The 17,018-nt window shown below is 39.3% G+C and overlaps 3 protein-coding genes across 5 annotated transcripts in view; 1 reads left to right on the top strand and 2 right to left on the bottom strand.

Annotated features, from left to right (window-relative positions):
* Positions 1-3,938, bottom strand: part of CUNH1orf185 (chromosome unknown C1orf185 homolog) — a 115,973-nt gene extending 112,035 nt beyond the window's left edge. The window contains exon 1 of one of the 2 annotated variants that reach the window (XR_005657990.1): positions 3,832-3,938. The gene's annotated coding sequence lies outside the window, so the exon portion shown is untranslated. The remainder of the gene's footprint in view (positions 1-3,831) is intronic. The other variant, XM_039885783.1, reaches the window with a different exon arrangement.
* A 3,155-nt stretch (positions 3,939-7,093) lies between these two features.
* Positions 7,094-13,151, bottom strand: CDKN2C (cyclin dependent kinase inhibitor 2C). Of its 2 annotated transcripts, XM_039885757.1 has the most exons (3): positions 11,949-13,151; positions 11,354-11,493; positions 7,220-7,956 (listed from the first exon to the last, which is right to left on the bottom strand). In XM_039885757.1, exons 2-3 carry the CDS (start codon positions 11,480-11,482, stop codon positions 7,579-7,581), a joined length of 507 nt encoding a protein of 168 aa, XP_039741691.1. In that variant the 5' UTR covers positions 11,483-11,493; positions 11,949-13,151; the 3' UTR covers positions 7,220-7,578. The 2 variants fall into 2 exon arrangements, with proteins under 2 accessions (XP_039741702.1, XP_039741691.1); XM_039885768.1 differs by lacking the exon at positions 11,949-13,151 and having other exon boundaries at positions 7,094-7,956; positions 11,354-11,920.
* A 191-nt stretch (positions 13,152-13,342) lies between these two features.
* FAF1 (Fas associated factor 1) overlaps positions 13,343-17,018 on the top strand; it is a 354,641-nt gene continuing 350,965 nt past the window's right edge. The window contains exon 1 of the mRNA XM_039885744.1: positions 13,343-13,778. Coding sequence (XP_039741678.1) covers positions 13,776-13,778 — 3 coding nt within the window. The 5' untranslated portion in view covers positions 13,343-13,775. The remainder of the gene's footprint in view (positions 13,779-17,018) is intronic.

The following is a 17,018-nucleotide window of genomic DNA, read 5'->3' as shown; positions in this document are numbered from 1 at the left end:
TATCCAAGTGACATGGTAGAAAACTTCACTGGAAACTGTAAAATTATCTATACCAAGAAAATTAATTTGTTTGTATTTCCCAAGATGGTGTAATGAAAAACATTTTTGATCTTATTTTCTCTACTTTAGAATTCTTAGACAAATAGCTTTTACTAATCCTGTTTGTCCTTGCTTTTGGATTATTTAGCAAATTGCTCATCATGTAATTAATGTTAAATTAACCTACAGGCTTGGCTATCTAAAATATTTAAAATATCCATTCTTTCTCTTGTCACTATTATAATTTTATTTCTAATATTTCAAATTTGATTACATCAATTGTGAATGTAAAGTGGCTTTCATATATTTTTGCCTCATGACAAAAATTTGAAACAAAACCTAGGAGAAACTAGGCTCTGCATCAGTGTTTTTGGTTCTAAGATTTAAATTTATTATCTTTCCTTGGATCATTAATGAAAATGCTCTCACCTATATCTAAAAAATTATCAGCTTATATTTCTGTAGCAGATCGTAATTTAAGATCTTAAAAATAATAATGTGAAGTGAACTGGTAGTATTTGTTCAAAATGTCTATTTGTTCAGTACTGAACTTTAGTAAGAGATATCTAAACATACACATATATACATAAAAATACTCACATAGGACAGGACCACAAAGTATTATTTTGATTACTGTCTAATGCCAACTATCTGCTTGTAGATAAACATATAAAAGTTTAGTCCATGTACCAAGTGCAAAATTTAACTATAAAATAAATACTACAATTAAAATATATAATTTATCAGTAGAAGTAATTTATTTAAAAAAATAACATTGCTTTGGATTTGACATCATAGTTCTACCCATATTTTCTATAAATATCAACATTTTAACATTTTACTAGTTAAAACAATTAGCTTTATCTTAACATGGCAAATTAAAATATATTAAATTTTTTCCAAAGATAAGAGATTAAATTTACGATTTTCTAGAACTTGATTGTATGCTGAAAATCTTAGCATATGTCAAAATATTAAATATATTTTATGATTCCAACTCATTTATATTCAAAACATAAGTACACACTTGCAACAACCTAACGTCTACATTCTTTTAACTTTATCTTAAGTGAAATACAGACTGAATACTTTTTCACTCCCAGGCCTATGATAAATTTAAATTAATAGGAATAATTACTTTATAGCATCACACAATGTGATCTTTAAAGTTGAAATGTTTGTGAATAGAATAATAGATGGCTGAGGAAGCAGGAATAAAGGAGAATTGGAAATCTCTTTCTACATGCTATTTTTGTTCATCTCCTAAAATGTGGAGGCAAAAAAATACAAAAAGTAAAAAAAAAAAATGATAGAGACAGCTAAAAATATAGGGGATAGTGCAGTGAAGTGTTTGTGTTTTTTTTAAAGACTGTGTTTTAATTATATTTTACTTAACATTGAAAAAGGGACTCTGGAATGATCAATTATCTTTACATCTCATGATTATTATATAATATTTCTTTCACAGCTGAAAACCATACCACAATATACACTATTGCTCATTTGAATAAGAGATAGGGAATATTATACTATTAATCGTCATCAAATGCTGTTTAACAAACTGATCCCATTTATTCTTCTAATCTATGAAATTTTAAAATTTTCATCTTGAAGCATCGCCACACTATAATAACTGATTTGCAAATGAATTGTTCTAGGCCTTCACATGTTAACATTCATTCATATCTGTTCTAAACTTTGACAAAAGAAAAAAAATGCATGTTCCTTTTTATATGGCCTGTATACGTTTGCTCTGAAGTTCTTGCATTAGTAGAGTGGACATCAGAATGCTGCTGCATCATTGAGGACAGTCACTTCTTAGTAAAAATATCTGAAGAGAAAACTGGAACAAGAACTATTTGGGCCCAAGGGACTTTTACAATAGTTTCAAAATGTAAGAGGAGGAGATATTGTTACATTAGCTGTATACAGAATAGCCAAATTATAGAATAGTTATGCCTAAAGACCAGTAAGTTATGTTTTACTTTAGAAAATCATGTTTCCGAAGTATAAATTTTAAACTCAAGGCAGACTTCTTTAACCAGCAAGTTGTGCAAACTGTACACTTAGAAGAAACAGGGGAGTGGACTGTATTTTAATATGGTTGTGATAATTTGGTTGCATTTCTAAATTAAAACTTTAACATTAAAAGATGTCAGTTTTATGTGAACTTTCACTATTCACATAACTAATCTGAAAAACTAAGGGATATAACTAAAAGAAAATTAGTCAGCATGATACTGCTTTATATGGTCAAGATTTTTTTCTAAGTAACTACTGTACTAATGAAATATAAAGAGCAAAAACTTTTGTCTCTAAACATTTCAAGGAAGGTTTTTGAGCATTTTACCTTTCAATTCCAGAAACTCTCCCATTATTTTAGTGTTAAAAGATAATTAATATCACTGCAATTATACCAATTGCATGCATTTGAGGTCCTGCTAAATTATTTCTTCTTTCATGATATTAGTTATATGTAGGATTTCTTTTTAGTGCTCAAAAGAAATGACGGGAATTTTGAATAAAGGTTGTTGGGATTTTTTTTTTTTTTTTACTTCCTCCCCAAAAGAGCTGATGTTTTTGGCTAGCTGGTTATTTTTGGTGGGAGTGTGGTGAGAGAAGAGACAAAGGTTGCATATAGAATTATTGAATAGGCCTACCCTAAAATTCTTCCTTGGCCAATGAGGATGGAGTCTGGGAGAGAGAGGTGAGGTGAAACAGCTGAAGTGTAATAATATCTGTGTATTATTTTAAAAAGTATAAACTCCCCTCCCAGCCCCTGATCCCCCCTCGTATGTGCTGGTACCTCTGGATGGTTCAGAAGCCATTTTAGAACTCAGGAAGCAAAATATGAGTTCCACTTGTGCTTTTGCAGGTGCTGTGGTGGCGAGGATAACCTTTGCTCGCTTGCCGGGTGTATTACCATGCTGTTATTTAATGTCTTTGAGGATTAAATACAGCACAGAAAATTCCAAACCCACATCCTAACACCTGAAGCTCGCGCAATGTTTCTATAGCAGATGGCAAAACATTTCACTGGAATCTTAATTTACCAAGTTAATACCCAGATGTGGGAAGTTTTTATTCTTTTGGGCATCGCTAAAGATCCATATTCGATTTTCGGATCTATTCTGAGTTGAAAAAACAAGACCCCTTCTAGATGTGTTGCATGCCCCAGCCCCACCCAAAGTCCTGGTGGGCCTGCAGTTCTCCGTGTTACACGCTGAGGGTCTTTTTCAAATGAATGTACATTTTCAGTCCTGAACGTTTAGTAATTTTTAGGGGCAAAAGCAACATCATAGGGCATCTTCCTGAATAGAGTAAGGGCTGAAAGCCTGAAAGGCATTTGCCTCCTCGCATTTGACACGAGGCTCGGAGCCCGGCTGTCCTCAGCTGTCACGGGGGGGAGGTGAAAGGAGTGCTGGCCTTGGAATTGGGCATGGAGTTGCTCCAGCCGCGGCGCCGCGTCCCGCCGCCAGCTCACCTCTGCAGAGAGCTAGGCACTCACCGGCCCTCTTGCCCCTGCTCCCACGTCTCCCTCCGGCCCGGGTCCTCAGGCACAGGTCGCCGGAACCATCCAGTAGGATGGCCGCTGCCTCCTTGGGGACCGCTGCTTGAGGGCCAGGGCTGGGGGACCCTGGTCGCCTCGGTAGCCCGCAGCTCCCGGGGCGCTGCAGCGGCCGGGAGGCACCGGGGCCCGCTCCCCATCCCCGCCCCCAGCTCCCGCCTACTGCCCGCCGCGCCGTGCGCCCGCTTTCCCCAGCCGGCTGGCGCAGCAGCGCACACACTCACTCCGAGGGCGCCTCCAAGGTTACCCGCAGGGTGGGGGCTGGGGCAGGCTCCGGCCACTAGCCTCTTCGGCTGCTTTCCTATCGCCGCGGCCCTTCCGCAGCTTCAGGGCAACCGGGATCCAAACCCCAAAGCCGAAGAGGCTCCAAAGTCCGGGAAGGGAGGTCGAGTTGGGAGGCAGACAGGCGTCAGGGCGGGGGGCGGCCTTAGTTAGCTGTGGGTGCCCAGAGAGCAGGGTCAGGCGAGGTCGCGCGGCAAGAGGGAGCTGTGGCTCGAGCGGGAGCTCTGGGCCGCGCAGGCTGGGCCGGGGGCAGCGCGCAGGGGCTGCAGGCAGCACCGAGGTGCCCAAAGCGCCCCGAGCCCGCTGGGGGGCAGAGACAAGCGGGCGGCCAAACCTGCCGAGGAAACTAACTAAATAAAAGGAGACTGTTATTTAAGGCGCGGAAATTTGAAATATTTGGACAGGAAGAGAAAAGAAAAGAAACCTTAGCGAGGGAGGGAAAAGGAAAAAAAAAAAAAACGCGATAACGGTTTTGAAACTCTCCACCCCCACCCCGGCTTTTCTGCAGGCGCCTGAGGGAGCTCTGGGCTCCAGCTTCCTCACTGGGGAGTCGGGAGCTGCAGTTGGAGTCTGGAGAGTTTCGAAGGGACAAAAAGGATGTCTTCGCAGCCCCGCCAGAGAAGGGTTGGGTTAGCTATGAGCACAGCTTTACCCTGAGTTTCAGGCTGGAAGATTGTCTCCTGCCTCACTAGGTCCTTTCGTGGATCTGTGTCCACCCCCCCACCCCACACACACACCGGACCTGCGGTGTAAAATCAAAACAGTCTCGAGAGACCAAGAGAGGGACTCCCCTCTCCGCAACCCCCCTCCTGTAGCCATTTGATGAAGGTCACTTAGGGTAGTCAGGAAGGCTACAACCCTTTCTCGTTCCAGCGCTGTGGTATTGCAGCGCTTCTGGGCTATTACTTCTACCCCCGGCAAAAGCCGAAAGCACCTTTTTGGGAACTGAGATTTCGAAACCAGCCCTGGGCCACGGATTCCACAATGTTCGTCTGATAACACGATAAGAGAAATTTATAATATTACCAATTGATTGCTTGCCCGGGACAGAATTCTTTTTATTTATTAATCACCCAGCGTGGAGTGTGTGTGTGTGTGTGTGTGTGTGTGTGTGTGTGGTAAAAGGCCAAGACGCGAAAGCCTTTACCGCCCATTACAAGATGTTTGAATGTTTATCAGAAAACTAATACTCATCATCTCACTACTGAAATATGGTGAAATGCAGTTTACCTAGTGGTTCGGGGACCAGAACGTGGACTGAGGTACAGTTAGTGTCCCCTCCTCCAGGTGTAAGTCGGGTGTCCGCTTATATTGGGCAAAGGCTGAGCCTGAGTATCCCGACGTGGATGCGGATACAGTAAAGAAATGAATTTAAGAGCGCATCTCTTGTTTAGCATCCTCCACCCTTGCTATAGTGTCGTCCTCTGGGGCTCTGATCACTCTGTTAATTAGCACTTGCTTCTCCACTCCGCATCTGAATAAGTTCAGACCCTTCCTCACCTCAGCTCTCTGCAAATTAGACCCCATTAAACTCTGCAGCACCATTTCTTCCATCCTATACATTTCGGCATATTCAAGTCTGACAATATTACCGAGGTTTTTGAGAGAATAATGGCTTTTTATATTTCCTAGCGGGGACCACATAACTCATTTCTAAAATACTTAGATTAACATAGCTATTTCCTGCGAAGAGCCGGGGAAATGTGGCAATATTTAATGCCTAAGCAAATTTTAGGCTATTGAAGAGATAGAGCTACCTCTTTCCTTATTGTGCTCTGACCACCTGAGAATTAAATGACTGCAGAAGTGCTTATCTTTAGCTTTATGAACGTCCTATATCTTTATATTTTAAATCTCTAAAGAGCAATTTTGATGCTGAGACTTGGTGGATACTGAAAAGGACATTAAACTCGATTTTAAATTCAGAAACGTCCATCTTTACAATTGGAACTTGTAAGAAGGGTTGTTTGTATTTTTTAGTAATAGTCCTGTTTAGAAAATATTCAGCTTATTTAAGCAGTGTTTTGTATATTGATTCTACTTTAAAATCCAAATACAACACTTTTTCCTTCAAAACATCCCAATTTGTATTTTTTCTAAGCTTTAAAATAAGTGTTTTAAATTTAATTTTATGTTGCTGTCAAAAATAAATTTATTCAGTAACTTGTGGTTAGAGGTGGCAGAAGTTGAAGTCTTGTTGCACTTAACTAAAGGAAGGTAAACTTTAGTGCCACATAAAAAAGATTAAACTTTTTCTCCTATCTTCTTTTTATATTATTATGGAAAACAAATTATTGAAAACCACTTGCCTGCAACCATTCCAATCCTTGTTAGTTCAAGCATCAGAACCATGTCCTTCAATAAACCTTGAAGTATTTTGTTCTTTTTGGAGCAAAGGCAGGGAATTTATGAAGCAGAAGGAGGGAACTTTCACATAAAACATCTTTGTTCATGTGGGAGATGATGAATAAAGTATTTATAAATTTATAAATGGTAACTGCATTGAAATCCTTTGGTGAAAATCTTTAATTAAAGTGGCAGAGTAAGTAGTAGATGCTGGAAAATACTCTTGGAAATTTGATATTTCTATTTCATTCAAAAATATTTTTAGTTAGACATATTCTTAAAAGTATTTTAAATGTCTTACTAAAAAGTTTTGTAGGAATCAAGAGTGTAGGAGTGGCCTATTTTATTGTAAAAGTTTCTCTATTATACTGCAGCCCCTAAATTAGTTATGACCTTTATATGTATTTATATATTTTTTTTTCTTGCCGAAATTTTTATCCCCTAAAATTGGTATTTGCATTCTTAAAACTTAAACATTTTGTAATTTTACATTTCTGACATTCAGAGAGAAAAAGCTAGTGTTACACTTAGTGTGTTTATTGTATGATTTGTGGAAATATATTATTTAATCAATTGTTTCATTTGGCATTTTCTTTTTAAAGTAGCTTTTAGAGCTAACGTATATTTTGTTTTAGATCGCTTCTTCTGAAGCCCGTTTTTCAACTATTCAACTTAAGTTTGAGAAAAAGAGAAGATTGAACATTAGGATAAATTCACGTTGAAATAATTTCAGGTTTGATCCTCAAAAAACGTTGTTCTTATTCTATTTTAAAGCAGAAATACTAGGCACCAAATAAACTCTTTGGGTAGAGGCATAAGGAGCAGAAGAAAAGAATAATTGAATCACCAGAACATGTCTAGTTTTTCAATTGGTACGTTTTCTAATGTCAAGACTTAAAACATCATGATGTTTTATATGGTTTCCTTAGCAAGTGGCAAATTATGTGGAGGTTATAGAGGAGTGGAAATCACAGAAAAACATTGTCCTGTTTTGAAAAAAGTGTTTTAATTAGGCAAAAGAAGCATCAGGACAAACCATTTTTAAATATGGGTATTGAGAATGGCAAAGGGAGAAACAAGGAAAAAGTCAAGGAAAGATAAAATATTCAGAAGAAAGCCATAGCTATTTGCAGTTACATGTTAGAACGCAGGATTTTGCAGGTGAGAAGTTGCTTAAATATATTCATAAAACCTGTAGTAAGATTTTCACTTAGTTTCAGAAGATTTAACTAGTTCCTTAAAATATGACGGAACTGAATTTTAACAAATGACATTAAAAATAGGACAGCTAACAATTTAACTGACAAAATAGAAGGCAGTGTGGGAGAGAGCCCTCCCCACATTCATTGCCGATTCTCAGCTCCCTCCGCCCGGTTTCCCTCCATCAGGCTAACGACCTCGTTCCTCCGGTAGAGCCTCGCCAAGTCGCAGGCGGTATCCCCCTTATGGTTCCGATGCCCCACTTTGCTGGCAGTGTGCTTCACAAGGAACTCCACCACCGGGAGGTGGCCTTCTTTGGCAGCCAAGTGCAAGGGCAGGTTTCCTTCATTATCCTCAATGTTGACATCAGCTTGAAACTCCAGCAAAGTCTGTAAAGTGTCCAGGAAACCTGCTCTGGCTGCATCGTGAATGACAGCGAAACCAGTTCCGTCTTTCAAATTGGGATTAGCACCTCTTAGTAGTAGTCTCCTGGCAATCTCGGGATTTCCAAGTTTCATAACCTAGAAAAGAAAAAAAAAAAGGTAGAATCCTTTAAGTGCTCCTACTACAAGAATATTTTAAAATATCCACCTCTCCTATTTATGTAACTATTTTTGGTGAAGAAGTACTTAGGAAGACCCATATGATGGAGTTTGAAGGGCTCAGTTGCAGGAAGGAAAGTACTACTAGATAAAAGTAGAAGAAAACATAAAAATTGCGTTTTACGATGGAATATCTTAACCCAGCCCCAAAGTATGATAAATTGATCAATAAAATAGAATTAGTTCAAACTGTATACAAATTTACTCAAAACTCAGTTCTCTATCTCCCATGAAGAATTATGTAATTTCATGAGTTTATTAAAATAAAATAAATGGAATTTGAGATTTAAATAAGAGTCTTCCTCTATGCTTGTTCATGCTCATAAAATGTACCTAGGGTATTTACTATAGAAAATCAAATGTGGGTAAAATTTATTTTCTAAATAGCTACTAAAAAGAAATAAGGAGAGCGAGTTTCTTTAAATCTTCAGTATTTCTACTCATCAGACCCCATCACCTAGTGTAAAAATGATTTATTAAAAATCAAGACCTGATATTTCCTTAAAGAATGAATTTTCATAAGTTCTCTCCTAATAGATAATAGTGCCAAATTTCCAACTGTTTTTATAAATTATTTTTCTTTACAAGTTATTTCATATTGGCTACTAGATATATTCAGTGCTTAGAATCCCTCACTTGAAATTTTAAAATGTTACTGATTATGAAGGTGTTAAATAAGCAACAGTGTTTTACGTGGCTTATGATATTGATTCATCTAAAACTAAGTTCGTGTATTAAATAGGAGATGATTGTATGACAAATGTTCTCGAAAAGAATGAAACAGTCATCTTACTATATTAACTGTTTCTTAAAGTTCTAACTAGCCTCCTGATTTTCAAGTGAGCAAAATAAGAGAAAATAAGATATTTAATGTGTATTTTAGGACACAAACTGCTTTGTGGTTTGAACCCACTTAATAATCAGCTGGTGATCCCATCTTATTTCCTTTTGCAGTTATTATCAAGCATTTAGGAATAGCTGTTTGTAAACTGCCAGCATTTTTAAAGTCAGAATGTGATATTAAAATTTGCTGTCAACAGAAATAATTCACATGACAAAGACTTACCTACCGTTGTTTGAATATATTTTACTCTAATAAGAGGTCTCTATTAGGCTCTCATAATTATAAAATGTCTTATAGAGCAATATGCAATTACACAATACATATAATTTAGTTGTGAAAAAATATAGTTGCATTAACATGCCAGAAAATTTCAGCATTTTAATTGGTTTCATTTATATTTAGGTATACTCATCATAATATAAATTTATAATAAATAGATTGTATAAAAGATACTCAAATATTTGTGAAATTAAATATAATCCATTGGAAAATACATACGAAGTTGATCTATCTCTTTAAAAATGTTTGTTTTAAAAATAATCACAAATTAATATAATAAAATTTATTTAGAATGAATAATATTATATAAATGCACTTTATATAGATGGCTAAAATATTAAGCTTCCCTGTTTGATAAAACCCTGGTGGTTTTTAGCCCTTCCTTTGAGCCAGTGGTAAAAATGATACATAATTTTTTTTCCAAGAACTTCAATGAAATACACTTTTTGGTTATTAAAAATTAACACAATCTAATATTTGCCACAACTGCCTCTAAAGATTTAGTTACATTTAAGGACTTGGACTAGGAAAAATAAGAGACAGACACCTTGGATCTTTGTAAAGCAAATGTACGATTAAGGCCTTTTATATTATCCTGATTGAAAAGCTTACACTAGGAAAGGGAAACAAACTTTTACAATTGAGTTAAATAAACATAAATATAGAAGGAAATTTGCCATCTTTCACAGAAAATAATAGTAGTATTAGAAGTTGTTTTGAAAGAAAGTTCTTGAGTTATGACACAACTTCAGAGTTAGAATTATACATACTGAAAATAAGCCTTGAGACTCCTGTGTTTCATTATATGTACTAGGACTAAGATACAATAAGAAGGTGTTAGTATCTTGATAAGTATGTTTAATATAAACAAGATTGCAGAATTGTATTTAAAATGTTTGTCAAAACATTTTTTTTTCAGTATTAATCTACCAGTCTCCCTGTTCGTCAAAAGTCCTGTAAGATATTACTCTAAACAAGAGTTAAGTGGCTCATTCTTTGTGAGATTTGTAAACTCTTTTTAGTTTTCAATAAGAAACTTTTTAATAAATTTGTGGTGTTGCTGTCATCACCAAACCTGTTTAAAACGACTAGGTAGAGAAAGAAAAAAATTCTTTCCCCATTTAACCTACCTGAAATAACAAGATAAATTATTTAGTATCTACGCATAAGCTTCCTTAATACTGAAAATTTTGCAAGGTCAGTGTATTCTGATTTAAAATGTACCGACTGTATGAACTTCATCACTTAATAGTATACCTCTTGCCACTTAAATATCTAATTCTTGTAACTAAAACAAAGCACCCAAAAAACCCTTTCTCCAGTGTTCAGTGTTTCAAGTGTGGCATTTCCGAATAAGAATAGCTCATAAGAATATCATCAGAACTCTGATAAAGCAACTGTTTGAGACTACTTTTCCATTTTTCTGTTCTCAGCCTTTCAACTAAGTTACATGATAACGTTCAGAGGAAAAAAATTATCAGGTACAATACTTGGCAGCTGGACACGTTTCATTTGTTGCTTGTAAATCTAATTGCTGAAAATTAGAACATACCACGGCATGACCGCAGAGACAAAAACACTACAAGCTGAGCTCTGATTAGAAAATTCAACTTTTTATTCCTCCTCAATCCTGAATGGGTGGATGGTATTACATTAACTGTGAAATGTACATCCTGTCCCCGTGCCCTGTCCACCCATTCCAAACGAGGAAAGGTCGTTTGTCAAAACTTGAAGCATTTGAAAGAAAAACACCCTTGCCAGTAGTCAAGAAAATTAACGTTAAAATCAATTATTGGAGCAAAGTACGGAAACCACTAATAGCAGTGTATTTACTTCAAATGATAATCATAATAATGTGTTTACAGAGCTGTCTTAAAAAAAAAACACACACACACCAAAACTCGGCGCTGCTACAACTACTTTCAAATCTCTACCGTCACAAAAACATTCCAAAAATTAAGACCAAACCTGGAACCCACTTGATAGAGAGGATGTTATTGGATTTGACGAGTTTGTTCAAAGTACGTCATTTTGGGGAGTTGGATCCACTTACAGATATAAAATATGGCAACCAACTAGGTTTAAAAACAGTGAAATTTTGTACCCCTGAAAGCTTAAAAGCTGTTACTCTAGAAACCCGGGTCACGTAGGCAACATTGTTGACCTGTTTTCCCCACCTCTCTGGATACCAACCTGCAGCGCAGTCCTTCCAAATCCATTTTGTGCATTGACGTTTACATTATTTTGCAACAAACTAGTAAGTTGCTCTAGGTCCCCCCTGGCAGCGGCGGACGCCAACTCGTTCCCCCAAGGTTCGGCCATTCTTTAGGGTCCTGACGGTCGGGAAAAGATGAATTAGTTGTTTTTCTTTTTCCCCTTTCCTTTGCTCCTAACCAGGCTGCATGATGGCATCGGAGACTGACAGAAGACTGGGATGGTTAATCTGGAGTAGAGCTTGGTAGTAAATACTAGTAAGATCAGCCTGCCAAAAGCCCGCCCCTCGATTCACACGTGATTATTCAGCAAAACTGAGCCATTGGAGAGGGGCTCCGCTCCTCGCTTTTTAGCTTAACCCCTATGAAGAATTCTGGTGATTCAACAGAGAGACACACAGACACACAAATATTCCTGGCAAATTACTCTGGACGTAAAATGTAGGCAGAGCTGTCACGTACCTACACTGCGGATCTCTGCGAGGAATGTGTGCGGAGACTTAAGGGACTAGATCAGGGCAGAAAATACCGCGAAAAGAAAGATATTTGGGGGGGAAGAAAAGGCGTTAACCCACCCTTGTTCACGGTGGTTACTTGAGCCGCGCGAGCCAGAACTGCAGGGGCAGGTCCTCGGAGAGGCTCGGTCTCCATCCGTCACGCCCGAGGGGGTAGTCCTGAGTCCTCTGCTGCAGGGGGAGCGCAGCTGTGGCTGGATGCTGACGTACACCGGGGGGTTAAAGATGATCGCCAAAGGCAAGCGGGATCAGCAGTTCCGTGGCCCTCAAGTTAAAGGTCGTAACGACTCCTCAGTGGCCTCGGCTTCTCGGGAAGAGCCTTTGCTGGCGTCCCGGCCGAGCAGCGGACTAACGCCGCGCGGGAAGGCTCCGGAGCCCGCCCGCTGGGCTACCGCTGCCCCGCCAAGCCTCAGAGGCCGTGGGAGCCAGGCTCGGAGCGCGTCCTCGGAGGCGGCCGGGCGCGCGGCGGGCCCCGGGCAAGTGGGTCATGCCGGCCCCACCGGGTCCCGGGACTCCCAGCAGCGTAAGGAAGGGCAGAGCAATGCGGGAAGCGTCTACCGGGCCGCAGCTGCTGGGGCAGCGCGCGGCAGCATCGCGGCTGCACGGGGCAGCCTACCGGTAACTTCCCGCCTACGACCGAGCCAGTTCAGACTTCCTACTGTAGACGCTCATTGAGCTGCCGCCGCCGTCTTTTTCTTCCTTTCTCGGTTTTCTGAGGGCCTCCAGAGATCAGGAGGGTCCTGAGAAGCGCAGGCCAAGCTCTGAGTATGGGGAATCACCACAATCCCAGCCCGCAGCCAGTCACGCCGCCCTCTCCGCCAGAGCCCGGCAGCTTCGGCACCCGGTGCCACTTCGCCAACCTTTCTCGGTCCCCCGGCCTGTGCCCCCAGCCTGTGCCGCCGACAGGGCAGCGGCCGCAGCCAGCTGTGCCCTGAAGCTGAGCTGAATAGCACTGCTTCCTTTCCGAGCCGCTGCACTCCCGTGACAGTTTCTTTTGTAGCTGGTCTCCCCTAAATCGCTGGTCCCGTCTCCCTTCACCTCTACAGACACTTGAGCGTTGTCCCTCTTTCTGCTCTTTTCCTTCTTTCTCTCCTTTACTTCTTTTTTAGCTCAAACAATTGCCGCTTCTGTTGCCGCTGCTGAGACGGTGCCGGTTTCTTCTCCCTTTTTTCCGACCTCATCAGCTTTTTTTGAAAAGAAAAAAATTGAGCGCTTTTTGAGTTGAAAAACCCGCCCCCATTTTAACGGCAGAGTTTTAAGTAGGCTCGGCGGAGTTGCTGCGCCGCGGGAGCGGGAAGGCCGGGCACCGCCCACGCCCCGCCCTCAACCCTAGTGGCGCTCTCGCTCGCGGCTCCCTCGCTCCGCCCCCCCTCCCGCCCAGCTCCCTCTCTCCAGCCTCCTAGCTCCCCGCCTCCCTCCCTCCGTCTCTTGCTTTGGCTCCCACCAGCCAACTGCGCGGCCTCCTCCGGCTGGCCGGCGGGTTGGAGCAGGCGACGCGAAACCCCCGGCTGCCCGGAGCCCGACGGGTGCGAGCGTGAGGGCGAAGAGGCTTGTTAATTAAGACCGCTGCGGAGAGCCGCAGGGCCTTAGAGGCTGGGAGCGGCTGGCTGCTGGAAGGCGGAGAGCGAGCCGGCCTCTGCGCTCTCGTGCTAGGCTCTCAAAGTTCCGGCGGCCAGGCCTGCGCTGCCTAGTCTTCTGGGGCTTTGCGCTGTGTAACCTCTGCCTCTTCTCCGCCGGCCCCAGTCTCGCACCTGCCAGATCAACGCCCAGGGCCGCAGTGGGCAGAGGTGGCCGTGGGGTTGGAGAGAGAGACCCGGACTGACAGCAAGAACAGTGCTCAGCAAAAGCAAAAGTCTTTTATAGAGTGATTTTTACGAATACTAAAACATGGTATGTAGGTAAGAAATCATGACGAACTCTGAAACCTTAATGTTTCGAAACTGAAATATTACAGTTTTTAAGGGAAAGGGCGAAAAAATTAACTTTAAAGCAAAATTTAAAATGTCTTGGGAAGGGTTTTCTAAAAAGGCCATTTCTTTATTGTCAAAGTTCTCACTACATAGATGCGGACTTCTTTTGGTGGGGGAGGGGCCCGGGGAGGTGTCTAAATGTAAATCGTTTATTTCAATCATCTGAGACACCAGTTCACTCTGTACTTTTAACTTCCTCTTTTAGCTATGTAAGATTAATTAACTACAGCGTTCTATATTTCTTGTTCTTAAAAATATCCAACACGGTTACGTGATGCACCCAATGGTCAAAATGAAACCAAGCAAAAAATGACAAGTGGTCTAATTAGTGCTGGCCTGTAGCAAGCATATCCTCAAGCAACATCTGTACTCAGCTTCTTGAAGTATATTAGCAAAAACATACCAGAAACATCTGGATAATCATGTAGCAACAGATTGGCTGGTAGGTAGAGGGAGAATTGAAACTAGGTAGAATCTGGCGGTGTTTTCTTTAACTGAATTGTTGAGGAAAAAGATAGCCAGGGCTCTTAGGTGACTAAACTTGAAATGTGAATCAAGCGTGAGCTACAACACAAGAAACTAACTCCTCTTTTTTTTGACATGTATTTAGACATTTCAAATAGAACATTTAGGATTCCATTTACGCCAGTAAATGCCATAAATAATATAATTTGATTATTCTGGCAATATATTGTGTAATCTTTTAGTACAGCTCAGCTGGAGGGTGTAATGTTATAATAGCTCTGTTGGTGGATAAGATATAACTGGCATTAGTCCCATTTATGAGAGTTGCTTTCTAGCATTACGGTTTCTTGGTAAGAAAAGATATGGTAATGAGACTCTTAAATTGTACTCATTGTGCAACTCATTTAACACATGTGTTATGTGTGTTATAATTGCCATGAAATAAAATACTTTTTGCTGAATAACTGAGTAAATACAATTTATGGTAATTTAAGATGCATACAGAGCTGAATTAAGATTTTTGGAGGTAGTAAGCACTGAAAAGATTTTGATGTCTCACCACCTCACCTCATATGTAAATAAAATAAAAATAATACAAAAACCAAAAAATAAGTGCAAAGAAGTCCAACAGAGTTCTGATTTTCCCCATAATGACTACTTCAGTGCTTTTGCTGAAATAGTAAGTCCTTTAAGGAAATATTTTTTGTTGCTTTACTCTGGTGTTGCTGGTGCCCCAAAGTATATATGCTTAGTCTGCTTATTGTGTAAACCAGAACTGGCAGTGCAGAGGTTGCAGTCTTAGTTCAGAGAGTATACGTAAGCACTACAAAGTACCTTCAATGAAAATCTAACAGTACTGAGTGCTAGTTCACTGAAGTATATTAAAAAATGAGGAGCTCTGCCCTCAAAAAGCTTACATTCTAACATGGTGTACAAGAAAGATTCACTGTTAAGCATGTATTATATTGAAAGTAGTTTCTCTTTTAACAGTAATGACATATATTTCAGACTCTGAAAATAGAGAGAGACTTTATATTTGGATACTGAATACTAAGTATCATGGAAACCTTTTTTTCAGCAGTTCATACTCATTGTAAAGAGCTTATAGAAATATCAAATTATTTTGTGCTTTTCCCTCTTTGACTTAAGTGTGCATAGTTTCTGAATGATTAACTTATGTAAATATGTAAATTATAATTTCTTTACCTAGTTTCAAAGTCTTCCTCTTTGTTATATTTATAGATCCAACAGAGGTGGAAAACAGACTGGTACCCTCAGGGGACTTTTTTTTATCATTTCATAATTGTGGCTTTGGCATTTTATTTCTGAGATTCAGCAGGCTTTTTCATATGGGTACTCACATCATTTCAGAAAATCTTTTTCTAAAGTAGGAAAAAGTGCCCAATAAGCAACTCAAAAGCTTAAACATAATAGCAACAATTAATATTTGTATAGCGTTTCATGGTTATAAAATATGCACACATTTAATTTTTACAGCAACTCTTTAAGGTAAATATAATTATCTCCATTTTTCAAGGGAAGGAATTGAGGCTTATAGAGATTGTGACTTAAAGCCGGTAAGTAGTAGATATGATTTGAACTCGGATCTTGAGGCCCCAAATCTTATGCCTTTTTCATTACTTAACAGAGTCCAGGATTATGGCACTAAATTCCTAAAGAATATTAAATCATTAAATGAAATATATTTTTGATGACTTAAGTGTAGATCTAACACTATAGTAGTATTAATTTCATCAGTTATATAACAATCGAATAGTATTGTTAAAAAGCTCGATTAACCAAAGGATCAAGCTTAACGCCACCAGTAGTAAGTCATGTTGATATCATGTACCCATGATAGGAAATGATGATGACACATCACCTCTGTGGTACTCTTCCCCCAATCCATAAACTCAATATAATTCAGGGAAAACATCAGACAAAACCAAACTGAGGGACAATCTATAAAGTTCCTGACCACTACTCTTCAAAAGTCAAGGAAATGTCACAGATTGGAGGATGATAAGACATGAATGACTAAATGTAATTTGGTATTCTGGATTGGCCCTGGAACAATAAAAGGACATTAATGTAAAAATCCAAATAGAGTCTCTAGAATGTAATTTATAGTATTGTACCAATGTTAATTTCTTAGTTTTGATAGTTGTACCATGGTTATATAAGATGGTAACATTCGAGGAAACTGGATAAAAGGTAAACAGGAACATTCTGTACTATCTTTGCAACTATTCTATAAATCTAAGATTATTTGGAGTAAAAATTTAGCCTAATAAGTACAAATAAACTTTATTATTCATATTTGAGACAAAGATGAAATAAAAGTTCCTTTTAAAAGGGTAATGATAAGATCAAAGAACATGGAGATTTTAGAAAAAGATCTATGCAGTATTTGAATTAGGCTGAGCTCCATGAGTTAATGGATAGATTAAAATTATTTTTGCTCATGCTAATGTATAGAGAATCTCTATGTGTTTTTATTCTCTCAATTTGTCACTTAAAATGAAATTCGTTTCTCTTAAGAGAGGTATTCTGGTGAAATGAAAGGTGAATTATTTTTCATTTTATTTCAGTATTTGTTTTTTATTCCTTTTCCTTTAGTGGACAATTATTCTGGATGCTGGGTATCCAACCATGAAGAGTTAGGTCATAGGGAAGGATTAGTCTTTTCAGAAAC

Source organism: Pteropus medius, unplaced genomic scaffold, assembly GCF_902729225.1.
Source record: "Pteropus medius unplaced genomic scaffold, Ma_sr-lr_union100, whole genome shotgun sequence".
Classification (NCBI taxonomy): domain Eukaryota; kingdom Metazoa; phylum Chordata; class Mammalia; order Chiroptera; family Pteropodidae; genus Pteropus; species Pteropus medius.
Note: the sequence above shows the minus strand (reverse complement) of the source record. Positions and strands in the feature narration are given on the sequence as shown.

What these genes read in the sequence shown, in the direction of transcription:
- CDKN2C (XM_039885757.1), bottom strand. Translation starts at nt 11,482, where the DNA reads ATGGCCGAACCTTGGGGGAACGAGTTGGCGTCCGCCGCTGCCAGGGGG. An exon ending in TTGGAAGGACTGCGCTGCAG is followed by an intron (nt 7,957 to 11,353) that starts GTTGGTATCCAG and finishes TTTCTTTTCTAG; the next exon opens with GTTATGAAACTTGGAAATCC.